Here is an 18,287-nt window from a genome sequence, read left to right as displayed (position 1 = left end):
AGGAGAGAGGAGAGAGGGGAGGAGAGAGGAGAGGGGGGAGGAGAGAGTGGGAGGAGAGAGGAGAGGGGGGATTAGAGAGGAGAGGGGGGAGGAGAGAGGAGAGGGGGGAGGAGAGAGGAGAGAGGGGAGGAGAGAGGAGAGAGTGGGAGAGGCCCGGGAGGGAGAGGGATGGAAAGAGAGGGCAGGAGGTGTATATGGAGTAGGGAGGGGGGTTCACACTGAAGTTCGAGAGAACTTGAATTATTGGAATGTTGATGTTTAGATAAGACATAAATCGGCGCTGTGTACTGTACCCCGGCCAGGAGTAATGAAAGGACTACAGAGTGTGGTGGTGCACACACAGCCCGGTGTGTGTGTGTGTGTGTGTGTGTGTAGGGTATGTTCAACAGGTACGTCAATATATAGGGTGTGTGTGTTTCTGGGCTTTCAGCGGGCGAACAGACTGCTAGTGTGGCATAATGAGCACTTTCTAAAACCACATTCTCACCTCTCAGAAGGGGTCTTTGGATGGAAACGAGTTTGATGGTGAGAGCTGAATGAGCCAGACGTCTCCCCCTGTACTGTGTTCCATAGATGTAATGTTGAGGGAGAGATTATACGTGCGATACAGGCTCCGTTTGGACTGAGTGAGTGGGGAAAAGTGGCCATTTTGTTTACGGAGAATCCCAATTACCTTTTTAATCAGGACCTGTGCTCTGTAGTTTACCAGCAGCTTGGATGCAGCATGACCACTTCAATCCCAGCCATGACGTGAACTTACTCCAGCTTCAGGGTTGCATGAGGCTGGGTGTGTGGTTGTGGGTCTAGATGAGGGCATTCCTGTTGGTCTTTTTCAGGCTGTGGTGGCCGCGGCCGGTCTGAGCGGCCAGGAGACTCAGAACAGACCGCGGTTTAAGACGGCCGCCAACTCAACGCCGCAGAAAAACCACCGGAACAGAGAATAGATTCACTACTGGAGGAGCCATGAGACTGAATCCAAACAAAAAGTACAACAATTGAAGTCATCTTTATTGACATTTGTGTAACAAATAATTTAACATAAAGTATTCAAAAACTGGCGCAGACACCACTGAACCAGCGACACCATCGCAAAGCATGAAGGAGATTATATGATCCATCAGCGCCTCAGAGAGAGAGCGAGAGAGCCAGAGAGTTCACTAAACAATAGTAAACACTGGTCCAACCAGGAGTGTGTTCTGGTTTCCCCTGTACACTCAAACCCACCCCTCCTTCTAGTCCTGCAGCAGTCCCACTGCCAGCCAGAGCCGTCTCCACTCCTTTCAAAGTAAAAGTCCCCCTGCTGGTTGTTTTTGGTCCTGGCCGAAGGCGTGGTGGTGCATTGGTTCTGCCCCTCTGAGGTTGTCCCATTGTCTCGTTTCCACGGCAACGCTTGACGAGTGAGCAGTGGTGTCCTGTCCAGAGGACAGACCTCACGCTGCCTCACACACAGTAGAAAAATAGACAATACGTACAAAATAGAATCCCACATTGTTCCCAAAGTGCACTCTGACCAGAGGACTACCGTCCGGCCTTACAGTGGCTCCTCTCACTCCCCTTCTCTCTCCACAAGCCTCACAGAGGAAACACTTGGCCTTCCTTCTTACTCCACAAGAGGCCCGGGACGCCTCCACGTCCCGGTGCTGAACACCGACCTGTCCCGGGGAAACACATTCAACGTCTTTCACATCATCAAGGGGGCGTGGCTCTGGGCCGCGGGCCCCCCGAGGCTGGTCCCTGGGGGCCCCCCGTCTCAGACCAGCAGAGTGGGGCGGGGCCTCTGCTGCAACTCACAGCCGGGGGCGTGGCCTCCACGCTGAGGAACAGCCGGGGGCGTGGCCTCCACGCTGAGAGGAACAGGGGGGCGTGGCCTCCACACTGAGGAACAGGGGGGCGTGGCCTCCACACTGAGAGGAACAGGGGGGCTTGGCCTCCACGCTGAGAGGAAAAGGGGGGCGTGGCCTCCATGCTGAGGAACAGGGGGGCATGGCCTCCCCTGCAGCACCACACTCTCAGCAGCGTCCCGTGGCGCTCAGAGGAACATAAGACCTGTGTCCACCGGGGGGCCCCTTCAGTGCGTCATGTCCGCCTCGACGGCCCCTGAGGTCACTTCCTGCGTCTCCGTCGTCATGTCCTGGTCGCCGCCTCTGCAGCGTTTTTGCGTCTGGCGCTCTTCGTCGTCCCCCTCCTGGGCGGGGCCCTCCTGTTGGAGCTCTGAGTCGTAGGGGGCCGGGGGGGGGGACCTGCACCCCACGCACACCTGGAGGGGGGGGGGGGGGACCAGAGGTTAACACAGGGGGGGGGCAACACAACTGAGAGATAGAGAGAGAGAGAGAGAGAGAGAGAGAGAGAGAGAGAGAGAGAGAGAGAGAGAGAGAGAGAGAGAGAGAGAGAGAGAGAGAGAGAGAGAGAGGGGGAGAGAGGGAGAGAGGGGGAGAGAGAGCCAGACAGACAGACAGACAGACAGACAGACAGACAGACGGTGCTTACGGAGGTGTTGATGGCTCGGGGCAGCCGTCCGGTGCGTATCCAGGGGTGCACCTGGCTCAGCTCCCTCTTCTGCTCCTCGCTGAAGCGCGGCTGGCTCTTCTGCAGGGCCCTGAGCGCCTCGCGGTCCGACCGCAGCACAGCCTCCATGTCCCTGCACCACAGGAGACCCCCCGTCATTCAGCGGCCCCACGTCACTCAGCGGCCCCCCGTCACTCAGCGGTCCCCCGTCACTCGTCACTCACCCACCCACAGCCCTCTAACAAGGGCGTCTGAGGGCGTAAGCCCCGGCGGCCTGGGCTGATTGTTGGCTCACCTGGAGGGCAGCTGGTAGGTCATCATGACCTTGTCGTCGGTGGTGGCCATGAGCAGCCAGATGGGGTCCTGCAGCACGCACTTGATGAACTGCTCCTCGCCGCTGCTGCTGCCCCCGGCTGGCCGCTTGCGGGCGTGGTCGTTCTCCGACGAGTCGATGCTGCCGAAGTACTTGCTGGTGTGGCTGCTCCCTGGAAAGGACACGGGGAGGGGGAAGTGAGGCTCCCGCTGGTCAACACCATCTTGGTTTCTCCGGTCTATTTAAGGACTTTATGGACATCCACACATTGACACACCGACAGCGTTGTCAGCCCCGCAGGGCGACAGCGCTGTCAGCCCCGCAGGGCGACAGCCAGCCCGTCATCAGCAGTCAGGGTGAGGCGTCTCGCTCAGGGGATCGAACTAGCACCCCTCCGGTGACCAGCCGACCCGCCCCACCTCCTCAGCCCCACGCCGCCCCGCGCTGCACCGAACCAGCTCCGTGCCGCGCGGGGGAACGACCACAACACCACGGCGGGACGTCCCGCTCTACTCACGGGTGCCGCTGGTCCCTGAGGAGCTGTGGCCCCGGGAGCCGGAGCCGGAGCGCGACCCAGAGGAGCCCGAGGCCGAGCCGCTGCCCGAGCGGGAGTCCTCCTGCAGCAGCAGGTCCAGCAGCTGGCTGGAGGTGGACATGTTGTCCTGGTCGTCGGTCTGGCCCTGGGAGGAGGACCCCACAGCCCCGTTAGACCTCGATAACATACCCTGCATTAGGCCGACCACGGAACGAGGAACCACAGACACACAGGGCCGTTTCAACTCACACTCTCTGTCTCTTTGGACTCGTCAGAGCGTCTCTCATTGGCCGAGCTCTGCCCCGGGAGCCCGCCCCCCTGCACCGAGGAGGGTGCGGCCTGCTGCTGCTGGGAGGCGGCCGTCGCCGCGGCGACCTCAAGCCGGTTGCTAGGAGACTCCTCCAGCTGCAGCAGGTTGAGCGGCGAGGAGCAGCGCGACTGGAACAGCGGCGACTCTGGGCCCCCGTGGTCCACCGGGGAGGGCGGCGGGCTGCTGCGGGACGGGGCCCGGGGCCCCAGCAGGGGCAGGGGGAGGGGCAGGGGCAGGGGGAGGGGGAGGGGCAGGGGCAGGGGGAGGGGGAGGGGGAGGGGGAGGGGCATGGAGGCAGCGTGGTGGTAGGGGTTGAAGCTGGGGTTGTAGAAGTGTCCCGGGTTGGCCACGGCGGGGCCCGGGGCCATCTGGGGGAACAGGTAGTTGGGCAGGACCAGGGCCACCATGGGGGGTACCATCTGGGCCTGGGGGGCCACGGGCTGGGGCGGGTACAGGGGGTAGAGGGGCAGCATGCCGGGAGGGAAGGGCCCCACCGGGAGGCTGGCCTGGGAGCCCGCAGAGGGGGGCCAGGAGGAGGCGTTGGCGGGGGGGGGCTGCAGGCAGACCCCCGGGTTCACCGAGCTAAGGTGATCCTCCTGCTGCCTGAGGCGCTTGCCCCCCCGGCCGCGGCGCTGGCCCCCGCTGCCGTCGGCGAGGTGGTCCCGGGAACAGCGGAGCCCTGCAGGGAGAGGGAGGGGGAGGGGTTAAGGTGAGGCCGTCACCCCTAGGGCTGGGGGAGCTTTGTGTGTGTGTGTGTGTGTGTGTACCTCGGGACAGCGCGGCGGGGTGGCAGTGCACGGTGGACGAGGCGGTGGGGTCCAACACCCTCAGCTTGCTGAGGTCCTTGAAGCGGTGGAGGAAGGCCGTCTCCTCCTGCTGCGTGTGCAGCGACAGAACCTCCCGGGTCAGGCCTGCGCGGCCCGGCCCGGCCCGCCTCCCGGCCCACTCCACCGGGGCCCACGCCGGGGGAGGGGGGGTCATAGAGGCGGCCGTCAAGGTCGATGTGGGAGGAGCCAGTGTGGCAGGGGGAGGGGCCTCCTCCATGACGATATCTAGAGACGAGACGGAGAGAGAGAGAGAGAGAGAGAGAGAGTGAGAACAAGCCACAGGCCGGTGTTTTGAGGGTCTCGACATGTTAGCTTTGACGTGCTAGCAGTACACACACAGACACAGAGAGACATTTTGACAGAGCCTCTTTTGGATAAAGTGTTGTCAAAGCAAGAACTAAATATAAAAGGTGGACAGCGACAACGGCTCGGACCCCGGCAGCATTCCTCCAGTGACCCCCCCGGACCCAGGACGCCATGGTAACCATGCCCACCTGACTCCGGCGGCTTCTTGTCTCCTACGTGGACGATGGTGCTGCTGAAGCTACACTGGGACGTAACCGAGGCAACGCTCTGGGCCTTGCTGGCCGAGGCCAGAGGAGGGAGAGGGGAGGGCGCCCCCACCAGGCCCACTGAGGCACCTACAGGGAGATACACTCTCTTTAACACGGGCTCTGAGCGGAGGAAGCTGCTCTCACTGTGTGGAGGACAGGCCCACAGAGGCACGCCAAAAATGGTTCATGACAAATGATATCCCATGTTATCAAAACATTATGGCATGGAATAAAAATACAGATAAATGAAACATATAGATATGTGAATACTATAAGGACACTTTTTGAGCATTGGGAATAAATGCGTGTTTACATGGTTTGAGATGTGGTGTTCTCTTCAGTCAAACCTGCATTAACCCGGCCCCTTTTCTCAGTGCAGCCATACCCTCTGTTCACAATGTGTGTTATCTTACCCTCTGTGTCTGAAGGACACATATTCTGTGGACTCTAGTTCAATAACTGAACCTCTATCTGATAGCTGCAGTGAAAAAGAAGGTTTTCCGAACAGAAAACTTGATTGATTCTGAGTGAGTGAGTGAGTGAGTGAGTGAGTGAGTGAGTGAGTGAGTGAGTCAGTGAGTGAGTGAGTGAGTGAGTGAGTGAGTGAGTGAGTGAGTGAGTGAGTGAGTGAGTGACCACACAGATTGAGGGAGGCGTACATTTGGCGTCATGGGGCTGGTCCTCATCAGAGGCGGAGGAAGAGGAGCCAGACTTCCTCTTCAAGGTGTTGGGAATGTTGCAGCTTTCCAGATACCTGGTCAAAGGTCAGAGGTCAAAGTCAGTCAGACAATGGGACAATAACAACAGGCACAAACATTAGATTCTCTTCATTTAAAGAGGCGGTGCACCAGGAGAAAAAAAAAAGAAGCAAACTAATGCAAACCTGGCTAGCTAGCAAATCAATAGCTAGCACAAACCTAGCTGCTGACTAACTTGCTAAGCAGCCAACCGGTGGCTAACATATTAGCACGGTACGGAATTGACTTCATTCAAAGTCGACTCAAGATTTCCCAAGATCCGGTAAGCCGACTACTACTGCTAGTCATAGTAGAAAACAGATTATGAGACACCACACACACACACACACACACACACACACACACACACACACACACACACACACACACACCTTATGATGCTGTCCAGGCAGTTGATCTGCTGGTAGGAGTAGGCGGTGGGCGACTCTTTGGGCGCTAGCGTGGGGACCAGGGCTCTGCTGGGCAGCTGTGTGCCGGACGCAGCCACCGAGTGGCCACTGAGCGCTCTGAAGCTGCTGAGTGCGCCTGAAGGAACAACGAAGGAGCACCCAGAGAGAAACACAAGAGGAGGACCCCAGTTAGTGGCCGTATGGGCATGTCCGTACCCTGTGTAGGGAATCAGGCTTAACACCGTACAACAACTAAATACATACTTGATATATTAGCATTTGTATATTTTAGGTACTGGCGTAAGTAACCGTGTACACCAATAAGTAAAATAACCTCTGTATCAAAATTTGCATTTTACTCTTAAGTCTTTACACATGCAACCGCAAAATTCTACATTGTTCTACGTAAAACGTGAAATCTGTTTCTCATAGCTTGCTCACAGGCTCATCTGCACATAAAGATACTCATGTCCGGTGGGTGTGTCGTTACATGGTACTGCACCTAGCTAACGGCTAGCTTAATCTCTGCAGCTGGGCTTTGGCTAACTAGCTAGCTTGTGTGGTCTTACCTGTATTAGCCAACCCCAGGACTGCTTGTCTACCACAATAGTTAGGACTGAACTGGACTGGGGAGGAAGTAAAGGCAGGTTTTCTAAGATGGGGTGGACGGTTCAGGTCAGGTCAGTCAAATCAGCTTTTAGTGGCAACTTTAGAGAATTGCAAACCGCTTCAAATGAATCATGAAAGAAAAGGAGAGAATCCATCTGGATGAGGTAGCACAGAGATAAGACTATGAATCAGTAATAAAGAACTAATGAATGAACACTTTGAGGACGTCAACCAATGAGAAATAGCATTTCAAACCCACAAAGCAAAGCTCTAGACTCTAACAGGCTGGTTGGCATAGCGACGGCCGTCCACGTTCGCTTGTACCTGCGCTGGCGGACTTCCTGGCGGCCGGGCGGTGGCGCGACTCGATGAACACCTGCTGCCCGCTGCTCTTCACCTGGTGCACGTCCTTGCACATCTGCTGGAAGGTCATCTGCAACACACACCGCAAGGTCAGGGGCTGGGCCGTCGGACGCACACCTTGAGGGCCCTTTGGGGGCCCTATGAGGGCCCTTTGAGGGCTCCATGAGAGCCCTATTAGGGCCCCATGAGAGCCCTTTGAGGGCCCCATGAAAGCCCCATGAGAGCCCTTTTTGGGTGGTTTGAGACGGCGGCGGCCAGACGTACGGGCTTGTGTGTGGCGGTGGCGGCGGCGGCGAGCGCCGTGGCGACGGCCAGGGCGGTGGCGGCGGCCACGCCCTCCTGCGCCGGGGGGCCGTTGCTGTCGCTGGAGGAGGAGGCCGGGGCCCGCGGGGGCTGCGAGCGGCGGGAGGCCCGGGACGCACTGGAGCCCCGGGACCCCCCGCCGTGCACGGGCCGCCCCAGCAGCCGGTGGATCTGCTCGCTCAGCGGCGCCATGTCGGGCGTGGCGCCGCGGCCCTCGCAGCCGCGCAGCACGGTGAACACGTCCTCGTTCAGCGGGCTCCTGGGGGCCGGGGGGTCACAGCGGTTAAAGACCCACACCCAAATGGACAGTGTACCTCTGAACACATAAAGCTCTGGTCACTAGGGCTGTAACGATACGCGTATCGAAACCGAAATCGCGACACTCAAAGCCACGAACCTGTCTCGCGGTGTGAGAAGGCAGAAGCGCGATATGCCCTTTCTAACTCTCCGGTCAAATTGTCCGATTGAAATTTGCTAATAATTTGTCTAAATAATAGTCTGCTGACAGCGCCCCCTCCTATCGATGCCGTAAGTATGCGACTGCAATCCTCCGTGGCTACGGAGGATTGCATTTCTCCACAGCCGTCGAAGTCCTCATATGCGATATGAACGTCATTTATCCAGAGTGGGCCAAGCGCGAAAAATAAATTGAGTGTGTGATCCTGTCTCTATTGTTTTTGTGTGATTTGACCGGCAGTTTGTCTGCTCATAGGTCGGAATGAAGCGGCCACCGATTATTGACAGGATGGGTACTTTATTCTACCGGACTCGTTCGCTTCTTCACTAGACACACGCGCTACCGCTCGCTCTCCTCGCTCGTCCACTCACTCGCTGACGTCACTCACACACGCATACGCACACTGCCATTCTCGCGCACACACATATGCTACTCGTAACACTATGCCTCGTTATTGTGACGTTCAGGTTTTTCCCCATCTATTGAAAGTTAGGCTATTAAACATGTTGCATTCTATACGGCCTGATTATGTCATTATTTAAGCTACATAGCCTAATAAGAAGCGCTAATAAGGATATTTGACTAAACCACAGTTGTAACCCTAACCCTAGTCTCGCAAAGCCAGACCAAACTACAGCAAGTAGAATGGTCTGGAGCCACGCTACCTCGAGCCGTCTATCCGTGGGGAAACTGGGCGGGCCTGTTTTATTTCTTTAAACCAATCACAATCGTCTAGGGCGGGGCTAAGCCCGGGAAGCAGCAGCGGTGTCCATGCAAAATAGTGCCGGGGGGGAAATTATTTTGACGGAACTTCTTGACGTTCAGAGGCTGTCAGAAATGGCTCAATCCCAAACGCCACAAAAAACCATTAACGATGTATGTCACCTATGTGGAGATAATTGTATAGATAAAAAGAACAAACATCGTTTGATTCTTTGTCACGATGATTTCAAGCCACCATACACTTTGGCCCACGGGACCTATAAAAACGAACGACGTTTTAACATTTATTTGTGGTTCTTGTAGAACACTACTAAAGAAATACCGTAGGAGCTATAGTGAAGTGGAACGGATCGGTTCATTGGTTAAATCCATGTCAAACGCTCATGCCGCTGTCAGAGTGAAACGATGCGCCAAATCCACACCAACCGGCGATAGTCGTGACCGCAAACGCATCGTCCCCGGGGAGAATCCTGCCAGACGGAGTCTGGGCTTTTCCAAGGTAATGTCAAAATAGGCTATGTTGTGGTCCTACCATTGTAATGAAATCAGATAGTCAGTAATCAGTAATTACATTATATTAAAATTAAACAAGATTGGATGTCTAGTTCCACAAACAATTTCGAAAACTTGGTAACGCCAGCAACCGGAAGGGGAGGAGTCGCGGCCAAATCAGCCGCTAAGCAATAGACGCTGTCCACTTCCGTTCAGCCAGACTACCCTAACCCTAACCCAACAGTTGAGGGTTTTTGCCTACCAGCAAAAAGCATCCTCCAACTGCAATCTTTGGTTATTTCTTTAATCATTTAGCTATACTTTAATAGTATTCTTTCTGTTCAAATCTGTTCAGTGTTCCAAATTATTTGTTATTAAATGTTACATAAAGTTAATTGGTATATAAGTGTTGTTTAAATAAAATGCTTTTTAAATTTCAAAAAATCGTGGGATGTATCGAACCGTGGGTCAAAAATCGTGATACAAACCGAATCGTGAGTTTGTGTATCGTTACAGCCCTACTGGTCACCATATGAACTCAGCGTGATGCCAGCCCGCCATTTTATTAAAGGGACGACGCCGTAGCTGCTGTCGGCCAATCGGCTCTCCCTGAGCTCAAAGCGTGCGCCCGCCGGGACTCACGTGCGCACTTTGTGGCGGCCCACGATGAAGGCCACCTTGCGGCTCCAGGGGTTGACGAAGGACGACCAGCTGGTGTCCAGGGTCAGGTACTCGCCGCTGCGGGCGCACATCCTCAGGGGGGCGTGGTCGAAGGGCTGCCCGGCACACTGCAGGACTGGAGGAGAGAGCGCACGGCCAGGGGGTTAGAGCACAGCCCCATCCCACCGCAGGAGGGGACGGTGTGAGGCAAGAGGACCGAGGTCAGGAGGTTGTCACGGGGAAAAGGGGTAAACAAATGGGGTGGTTTTGTGTCACACAAAAGCGTACATAATCGATCTAAACCAGGGATTCCCAAAGTGTTGTACTCGCACCCCCAGGGGTACTCGAGCTGCCACCAGGGAGTCTGCGAGATGAAAGATGTAATGGCGGTCTGGTGTAATATTACACAATTACAGTGTTGTTTTTTTAAGTGGGATTTTTCGTTACAATAAAAAACCATGAACAGTAAACATTTCCTTTGTAATCCCTTTTATTTTAAATCAAAAAACTATATTTTAAACGTAGAAGAAGACAGCTGCTGTCTTCTTCTACGGTTGCGCACTGCTGTCTTCTTCTACGAACTGCCATATGTGCGCCAACTCGTTTCATTCATTCCTATAGGATGTTGCGCTATATTTGCGCTATATTTGATTAAACATGAGTCATTGTATGGCGATAAAACAAAGCTTTGTTGCGTTTTCTTTTTGAAGTGGGGATTGGGGGTGCGCCAACCCGGCTGGGACGTAGAAGGGGGTGCGCAGGAAAAAAAATTGGGAACCGCTGATCTAAACAGATGTATCAGAGAGGGCGAGAGAGGAAGAGGGGCTCACTCTTCTTGTGGATGGCCACCAGGATGGGTCGGTCCTCAGGGTGGATGTAGAGGAGGATTGGGGTCCCCACCAGGTCCTGGGGGAGGTATCCTAGCAACGGCACCACCCTGCAGACACACACACACACGGTTACACACCGAGCTCTGGCGGCGGCGGGCACAGCGGGCAGAGGAAGGCCTTCTGAAGGTCTGGGCGCTGACCTGTCGTCCACCTCCTGGAAGAGGCACCCCGGCGTGTGGCTGGTGGTGAAGACCCGCTTGTCCGTCGGGATGCGAGGGGCTGTGGGGGGGAGGGGGGGGGCGTTTAGAGGATGGCTGCTGCAGCTGGTGATGAACACTGTGTGCAGTCGCTCGTTAGGGATCACTGCCTTTTAGTTTAGGGTTCTTGTTTCTTCAAACAAAAGAGGGATAACATTTGTCCACAGTGATGCGTATAATGTGATATTTAGTCGATGCATCAGTGTCCCCCATGGCGGAGCCTCCCTACGTACCTTCGTATCCCGAGTGCACGCGCTCCGCCAGGAGCAGGCAGCAGGGCTGGGGCGCGGTGTCCTCCGAGGGCCGCAGGGTCAGCTGGTACGGCGAGAGGCGGAACGGGGCGTAGCGCAGCGGGCCACCGCCCACCCGCGGCACGCCGACGCGGCAGAACATGGACTTCTCCTGGGCGGCGTCGGGCGGCGCCGACTCTGGGGGGGGAACACGGGGTTCAGGGCAGTGTCGAGCACGGATCGACTCACAGGCCGATTCATTCAGCACCTGCTGCCGACCTGAAGGAACCACGCTCGCTCCACTCACCGGAGCCCGTGCAGGACGCCCAGGGGGGCAGGCGGCAGGGTGCCGTGTGGCTGTAGAAGGTGCTGACGTCCTGCGGGGCCAGGAGCTCGGAGAACACCGTGCCCTGGAGGTCCTCGGGCGTGCAGCGGAGCAGCGAGGCGCCCTGGGGCGAGACGTACACCACCTTGCCCGACAGGAAGGACACGGCCATGGAGAAGGTGTCCTGTGGGGACGGGAGGGCCAGCGTTAGCCCCCGCTGGCTGAAGGGTGAGGGGGAGAGGGACGGGAGCGGGCTGAGTGTCTCACCGTGTTCCTCAGGGTGTACTCCGAGGTGATGGTGTCCAGCTCCTCGGCGGTGAAGGAGGACAGGTCCAGGCTGCAGCCGTGGCCCTCCTCCACGCTCCACTGGTGGTAGTACTCCTGGTTGGCTGGGGAAGCGAGCACACGCCGGGGGTTAGAGGCCGAGGCGTACCGAGCACACGACCAGGCGGGCGGCCCCGAGCGCCACGACGAGTCTCCTTACCTCGGACTTGTTTGACACAGTTGAGGGCGTACTTGAGGGCGTCCAGGGTGCTGGAGTGGCCCTTGGTCTTGCGCTCTACGGGCAGCCGGATCTTGAGCTCCTTCAGGGCCTTCATGAGCTCCTTCTGGGTGCGCAGCCGCGCCGACTGGTCGCTGCTGCAGCCCGACGTGGAGGGCGGGTCCTGCTCCGAGCTGGTGGAGAGCAGGCTGTAGGCCAGAGAGCCGCCGGGCGGGGACAGGCTCTGGGAGGTGGTGCTGGGGGGGGCGAGGAGGGAGGAGCGGGAAGAGAGAGGAGGAGACGACTTTAAAGATTGGATTGACAAAGTACACTTTGGTAAATATCTAACCATGGACTCGCTAGTCACTCTGAACGGCATGAGCTGGCGGCAAGCTAGCCAAGAGTTTGAGGTGACTATTCAAAGAACGTCCTCATTCTCTTCATCCTCTTCCCAGATGATTTTCCATGCGTGCAGGCTGTCTATTTGACAACACTAGGACTCCATCGCGGCGGTATTGCCCCTCCTATCATCGCCCGGAGCTGCGCTGAATCACAGCCAGGTTCTCCATTGATCCGTGTCGTCAGGAGGTTATGTCATAACCGGCCAACAGACCCCCACAACCCTCTCAGGAGCCCCACTCCCCTCCAGGGTTCCCTGGCGGTCGACGTCAGTGAGAAAGCACACGTGGCCAGCCCTCATGGCCATGGCTGTTGTGTACCGGCGGTTTTCATACATGTTCCCCTCACCCTCCGGTCCACCGCTGGGCTCAGGGTTCCTCACAGCGCCCTCGTGTGGACACAACATTGTACGCTACAACGCCATACAGTGGGAAGGTTAACTTTCTTGCAATGTCCCTGAAACTACAACGCAAACATCCGTTCAGCCAAAGCAACGGGTCAGATAATAAACACACCCATTATTTTTCCTAATTTCTCTGCCTTTTCTTTAATTGTTTAATTAGTATTAACTAATAATTAGTTAATTAGTATACTGTAGTGCAGCTGAGGCCACATCGGTCCTGGTTACACACCAGAAGTGCTGAAGCAAACATTCCAAACACATTACTGGGGCCAAGATGTACACGGTGAATTAATGCCGACCGAGCCGTCAACACCATGTGTGATATCACACGTGGTGTGATCCAATATTTCACAATAAGAGCATTTGACATTTCACAGTAAGAGCATGTGACATTTCACAGTAAGTGCACGAGACATTTCACAGTAAGAGCATGAGACATTTCACCTTAAGAGCATGTGATATTACACAGTAAGAGCATGAGACATTTCACAATAAGAGCATGAGACATTTCACAATAAGAGCATGTGACATTTCACAGTAAGAGCATGAGACATTTCACAGTAAGAGCATGAGACATTTCACAGTAAGAGCCCCCCCTCACCTCTTGCTGCTCTCGGTCAGCCTCATGCCAGAGTCCTTCCCATTGGACGAGTTGTGGGAGCTCCGGGTGGACTGCCGGCCCTGCGAGCTGTTCTCCCGCTCCCCAGAGTCGTTGCCGCTCGACGTGCCGTCGTTGTCGTCGGAGGTGGGGGGGCCCCTCCGGTCGCTGGAGCCCCCGGGGGAGGAGCCCCGGGGGGGGGAGGAGCCTCCCTCGGCCCCTGCCTCCTGGATGCTGACCGAGCCGCCGCTCAGGGGCCCCGGGCCCCCCGAGGCTTCCTGCTCGCCCTCCTCCTTCTTGGGGGCCCTGGTGCCGCGGCCCCTGGTGCTGAGGCCGGGGCCCGGTACGGAGCGGTCGTAGCTCATGCTGGTGTTGGACGAGGCCCTGACAGCTCGGGGGGGGGGGGTTCTGAGGTCAGAGAGGTCGAGGAAGCTCTGAAGAATGATACTTTAAGTGAGGTGAGGTTTAAGTGGGACAGCTAGGGCTGCATGTTGGCTTCATGGTGTGGTGTTAGCTGGTAGAACCAAGCAGCGAAGGGCCTGGAGTCTCTTCAACACATGGGTCCAGAGAAGCCTTCTCCTCACCTCTGGGGGGGCGTGGGACTGCAGAACAGCGCCTGGAGAGGAGGAATCAAGAGTCAAGATGTGTGGAGAGATGTCCTGAACAGGTAAACAGTTACGGGTATAGGCGTCATGGTTAAATCTTCCGCGTCAGCTCCGACCCAGAGAGGGATATTGGCTCACTGGCGCCGGGCCCATTAGTGTGCAGAATAGATTACTTTGTACCATGACCGTACAGCGGGAGGCGGGGCGTAAATCAGGCCACAAACTGCGCAAGTAAGAAATCCCACCGACTTCAACCCCATTAATCCATTAAGCTCTGCCAGAAGGCAAGACATGGCTCCGTGACTGGTCCAAACTCTCCTTTGCCTCGCCCCATGGATTAGATAAGGTTATTGTTTAGATTATGTTAGCGTTAACATTGGTTTACTTTAGTGATTTTCTTTGGACAAGGTTGCGACAGCTGTTTCCAAACCTATGACACTATTTTGATTAAAAGAAGTCATAACCATATCCCCAAATGAGAAAATGTCAAAGTCAAACCATACCGAAAGATACATCTTCAAGCATTATACCAATACAATGGTCAATGTTATAAAATAAATAAAGTTGTTGGTCAAGTTGGTAATTACACAGTTAATATAATAATCTCTGTGTTGGCTCCCTGCCTTGTTCAAGAGCAAAGGTTGCAGATTGGACCAAAACAATGATTACAGCTGGCACAGTGAGCACCTAGCACCTAGAAAAACAACCAGGCACTAGATGGCATGAACCCTGGGGTTTGTTAACTGATTTCAGATGAACTCACTTGTCCACACACTGTTAAGACTGGATGGTTCACATGGGGAACGATCCCGGTGGACATTGGGGAACAGTACTAGAAGCATGACATAGAGCATCAGAGACTAAGCATTCAATCATCTTAGATACATTCATCGAATGTACCCAAGTCGTCTAATGAACAGTTATCTTCAGCCCACAGAAGATAAACAGTCCGTATGGATCAGTGAACACATACAGGGTAAGTTCCCAGCGTCTGTTCTCCGTGTGACAGAGTTCCAGTAAACGATGGCCAATTCACAGCCTGGGCAGCAGTAATAGCAAGATTGGCAGTACCCATGTCACGATACGAATGATATATTTACCGACAGATGTCGCGATATGAACATTGACAGGTGGCACAGAATATCGGGGCTCTCCAAACCAGGAAAAGGTATAGAATAAAGGAAGACATACCAAGGAGGTGTGCATGTGATGGGTTTATTACCGCAGCAACAGGGATATGTGTCCTGACAGGTTAGGAGGTGTTTATAGGGTGTGGGTGATCGGGCCTTTTCTGCTGCTGCCCCTAGACTATGGAACGCCCTCCCTGACCACCTGAGGGCTCCACAGACTACAGCTCTTTTTAAACGGAACCTCAAAACCCATCTCTTTAAAAGAGCATTTAGCTAAACTTTCTTTGAGGTTCCCCCTTTTAATAGTTTTTTGGTATTTTTTTCTCTGAAGCACTTTGAGATTCTTGAATATAAAGTGCATTATAAATACAATTTATTATTATTATTATTATTATTATTATAGACAAATAATAAACCCCCTCACTTTTTTGCAGGGATTTCCACTTTCTAAACTGCGAATCCTTCTTGTTATAGTGTCTGTGCGGCGTCAGTAAACCGTGTCCGTGTAGGCTGTGTTGTTGTGCGCCCGGTCTACCGCCTCATCTCAACACACCTGACCTGTGCGTACGTCCTGCAGCACGTGTCCGCCGCCGTGCGCCCCGCAAGCTTTTCCCGTTGCTCATTGGACGACACGCTAGCCTCTCTGAGCCAATGAGAATCCTCAGCGGCCCCGATTGGCCAGCTCGGACACGCGGCACACACTGCTCCACACCCCGCTGCTCCCTGTTCACTACTTCCCGAGTCCCCATACCGCCTTTACTCAAGCGCGACGCATTTAACTATAGTACTTGTTTCTTGTTTTTACAATGTGTGAGATACTGCGTGGAGTGGATGTTATTGACAACCACAGTAACTTAAACTAAATTGGTAATATCAGAAGGATGGCCAGAGACCAACGTGTTCCCCCCTCGGGCTCCGGGTGTCTCATCAGGCTATTTCAACTAGTCTGCTTCTTGCGTGTGATAGCAAATTACTCATTATCTCAACAACATCAAGACCTGTCATCGAAACGGGCGCATGCCTTAACGAAAATATAAAAACTCCTTCATTCATATACATTATTATTTTTCTGCAAAAAAAGTGCAACAAAGTGCACTGCATGTTGCCACCCTAAATGAGTTGAGTACCAGAGGGCATGAAACCATAGACTGCAGAAAGCTCATGCAGACCATGTGAACTCAAAACTCATTTTAGACAGGTGAGATGCACCGGACCATTTCATAAACTTATGAACAAAGACAAGTCAAAAGATGTCCTGCCAACGTTACTGCGAAAGCCAGTGATCACGACACAGGATAGGTAAAGGATGTCACGCTTCAATATCTGCCGTCTGCACACAAGCATCAGATGAGCAGAACCTTCAGAGTCTGAATCCACAGCATCTGGTGGAGAACATGTTCTAACACCGTTGTTAACTGCATATTAATAAACGGTTCTGTTTTTACTGTAAAACATTATCTCCAAATGTGTTTGGTTGTGGGCTGCTGATAATCCAATGACGTACGCAGCTTTACCTGTTAGTCTAACATAAAAGATGAGAGATGAATATCATGCATGCATCACATGCAAACCTGCGGATCTCCCACAGCCTAACATATTCCTTACGACGTGGAGCAGATCTCAAGAGTGGTCTGCCTTGAACAACAGGTCATATCTGGACTAGTAATGCATGTTGACATGCTGTGTAACATTAGGCACGCTGGATCAGCTGGGACACAATGTTCCCAGTTAAAACCATGTTAAGGCTGTAATGTAAAGACCATAACACCCATCACAGCCCACAGCAATCCCACACAACAATCACACACAACAGTCATAAACTGGTGCAACAAACCAAACATAATTATAGTAGTTTGGTTCCAACCTGAAAACACGGAGAGGTCTAATAACACCACTCCTCTGACACATGCACAATAATAATAAATGATGAACATAATATAAAGTGATCTTACCTTATTTTTTCCTCTTAATGGTTTAATGGTGAGAATCGGCGAGGTGTTGAGATGTTGTGCAGGTCTGTTGTGGGCTGCTACCGCTGTCTCTGTGTGCTCAGTCGGCTGCAGACCTCTCCCTCCTCCTGGTTTACACGCAGGGCTCCACGTGCCCGCTGGAAACGAAGCCCATTGGCCGTCTGTGGACGATAGACACGCCCCCGACGTTTCTCATTGGTCACGGTGGGCGTGGTTTGCGGCACGGGGCCCCGCGCTCACGTTGAAGTGTGTGTGGCCAGAGCGAGCGAAAGCAACCTGGCACGCAGGAGACCATAATCCCAGTAATGCAGACGCAATCATGTTTGTCTGTATTAAAAATACATGTTTATCTTGAGGTGGCGTGCTGTTTTTAAGCGCGCTTTTCCTCTTTACATCGTAATTAATAGCAGTACAAACGAGGATTTACATCTATTCGAAAATTGGTCTTAATTGTATAACTAGAATCCCCGTTGCGTTTCTTGCTCCGTATATACGGCTGCAGCAAAGCCCAGTATACACAATCCCACGTGCTTTCTGCAGCAGACAGGCGCTCCAGCTGATGTCCTCTTCACTACAGCCGGAGCACGCGGCCGGCAGTGTGGTGGGGCGGAGCAGTAACTGTGTTTGCCAGATTGGACCTGATTTCCCGACCAATCCCACCCGCCTCAATTGGCTGGAAATATGGCCCAATCTGGCAACGCTGACCAGTAAACACAGACAATCTAGGGCAGGGACCTCAGTCTGGGGGGGGGGGGGGGGGGGGGGGGGGGGGGGGGGGTGGAAGCATGTGTTGACAGGTGAGCTGTAGTAATGTAGTATAATGTACTACATTAGTACAATGTCGTATATTGTAGTTTACTGTAGTATAATGTACTACTGTAATATAATGTAGAACTATGCACTATAGTATAATGTAGTGTACTGTAGCACAATGTAGTCTAATGTTCTACTGTAATATGATGTATGATGTACTCCTGTAGTATAATGTAGTTTTATGTAGTGTATGGTAGTATAATGTACTACTGTACCATAATGTAGTATAATGTAGTGTACTCTAGTATAATGTAGTACTACTACTACTGTAGTATGTAGTCCGCAGTCCCCAACCACCGGGCCACGGCCCGGTACTGGACCGCGGGACATTCCTAACCGGGCCGTAGGTTAGTAGGCTAAGACATGATTTTAATTATTATTATTATTATTATTATTTTTTTTAATTCATGCAAAATGAATGCACACTTAATAAACTCGATTTACTTCG

At 53.8% G+C, this 18,287-nt stretch overlaps 1 protein-coding gene across 1 annotated transcript; it reads right to left on the bottom strand.

Moving 5' to 3' along the window:
• Nucleotides 1-416: 416 nt before the first annotated feature.
• On the bottom strand, nt 417-17,131 carry per1b (period circadian clock 1b). Its single transcript, XM_056612497.1, has 20 exons — nt 17,009-17,131; nt 13,325-13,937; nt 11,925-12,178; nt 11,708-11,829; nt 11,423-11,624; nt 11,119-11,313; nt 10,829-10,907; nt 10,629-10,735; nt 9,781-9,934; nt 7,428-7,725; nt 7,125-7,233; nt 6,174-6,327; nt 5,704-5,798; nt 4,985-5,131; nt 4,431-4,715; nt 3,603-4,342; nt 3,336-3,498; nt 2,801-2,990; nt 2,488-2,638; nt 417-2,257 (listed from the first exon to the last, which is right to left on the bottom strand). Exons 2-20 carry the CDS (start codon nt 13,684-13,686, stop codon nt 2,069-2,071), a joined length of 3,996 nt encoding a protein of 1,331 aa, XP_056468472.1. The 5' UTR covers nt 13,687-13,937; nt 17,009-17,131; the 3' UTR covers nt 417-2,068.
• Between the last annotated feature and the right edge of the window lie 1,156 nt (nt 17,132-18,287).

The sequence above is a fragment of the Gadus chalcogrammus genome, chromosome 17, assembly GCF_026213295.1.
Source record: "Gadus chalcogrammus isolate NIFS_2021 chromosome 17, NIFS_Gcha_1.0, whole genome shotgun sequence".
NCBI classification, from domain to species: Eukaryota; Metazoa; Chordata; class Actinopteri; order Gadiformes; family Gadidae; genus Gadus; species Gadus chalcogrammus.
This window is presented reverse-complemented; position numbering and strand designations above follow the sequence as displayed.

Coding starts and splice junctions, on each gene's coding strand:
- per1b (XM_056612497.1), bottom strand. CDS start 13,686: ATGAGCTACGACCGCTCCGTACCGGGCCCCGGCCTCAGCACCAGGGGC. Junction 10,908..11,118: donor CGTGCACTCGGGATACGAAG/GTACGTAGGGAG, acceptor TCCCCCCCACAG/CCCCTCGCATCCCGACGGAC. Junction 5,799..6,173: donor TGCCTGGACAGCATCATAAG/GTGTGTGTGTGT, acceptor ACCTTTGACCAG/GTATCTGGAAAGCTGCAACA.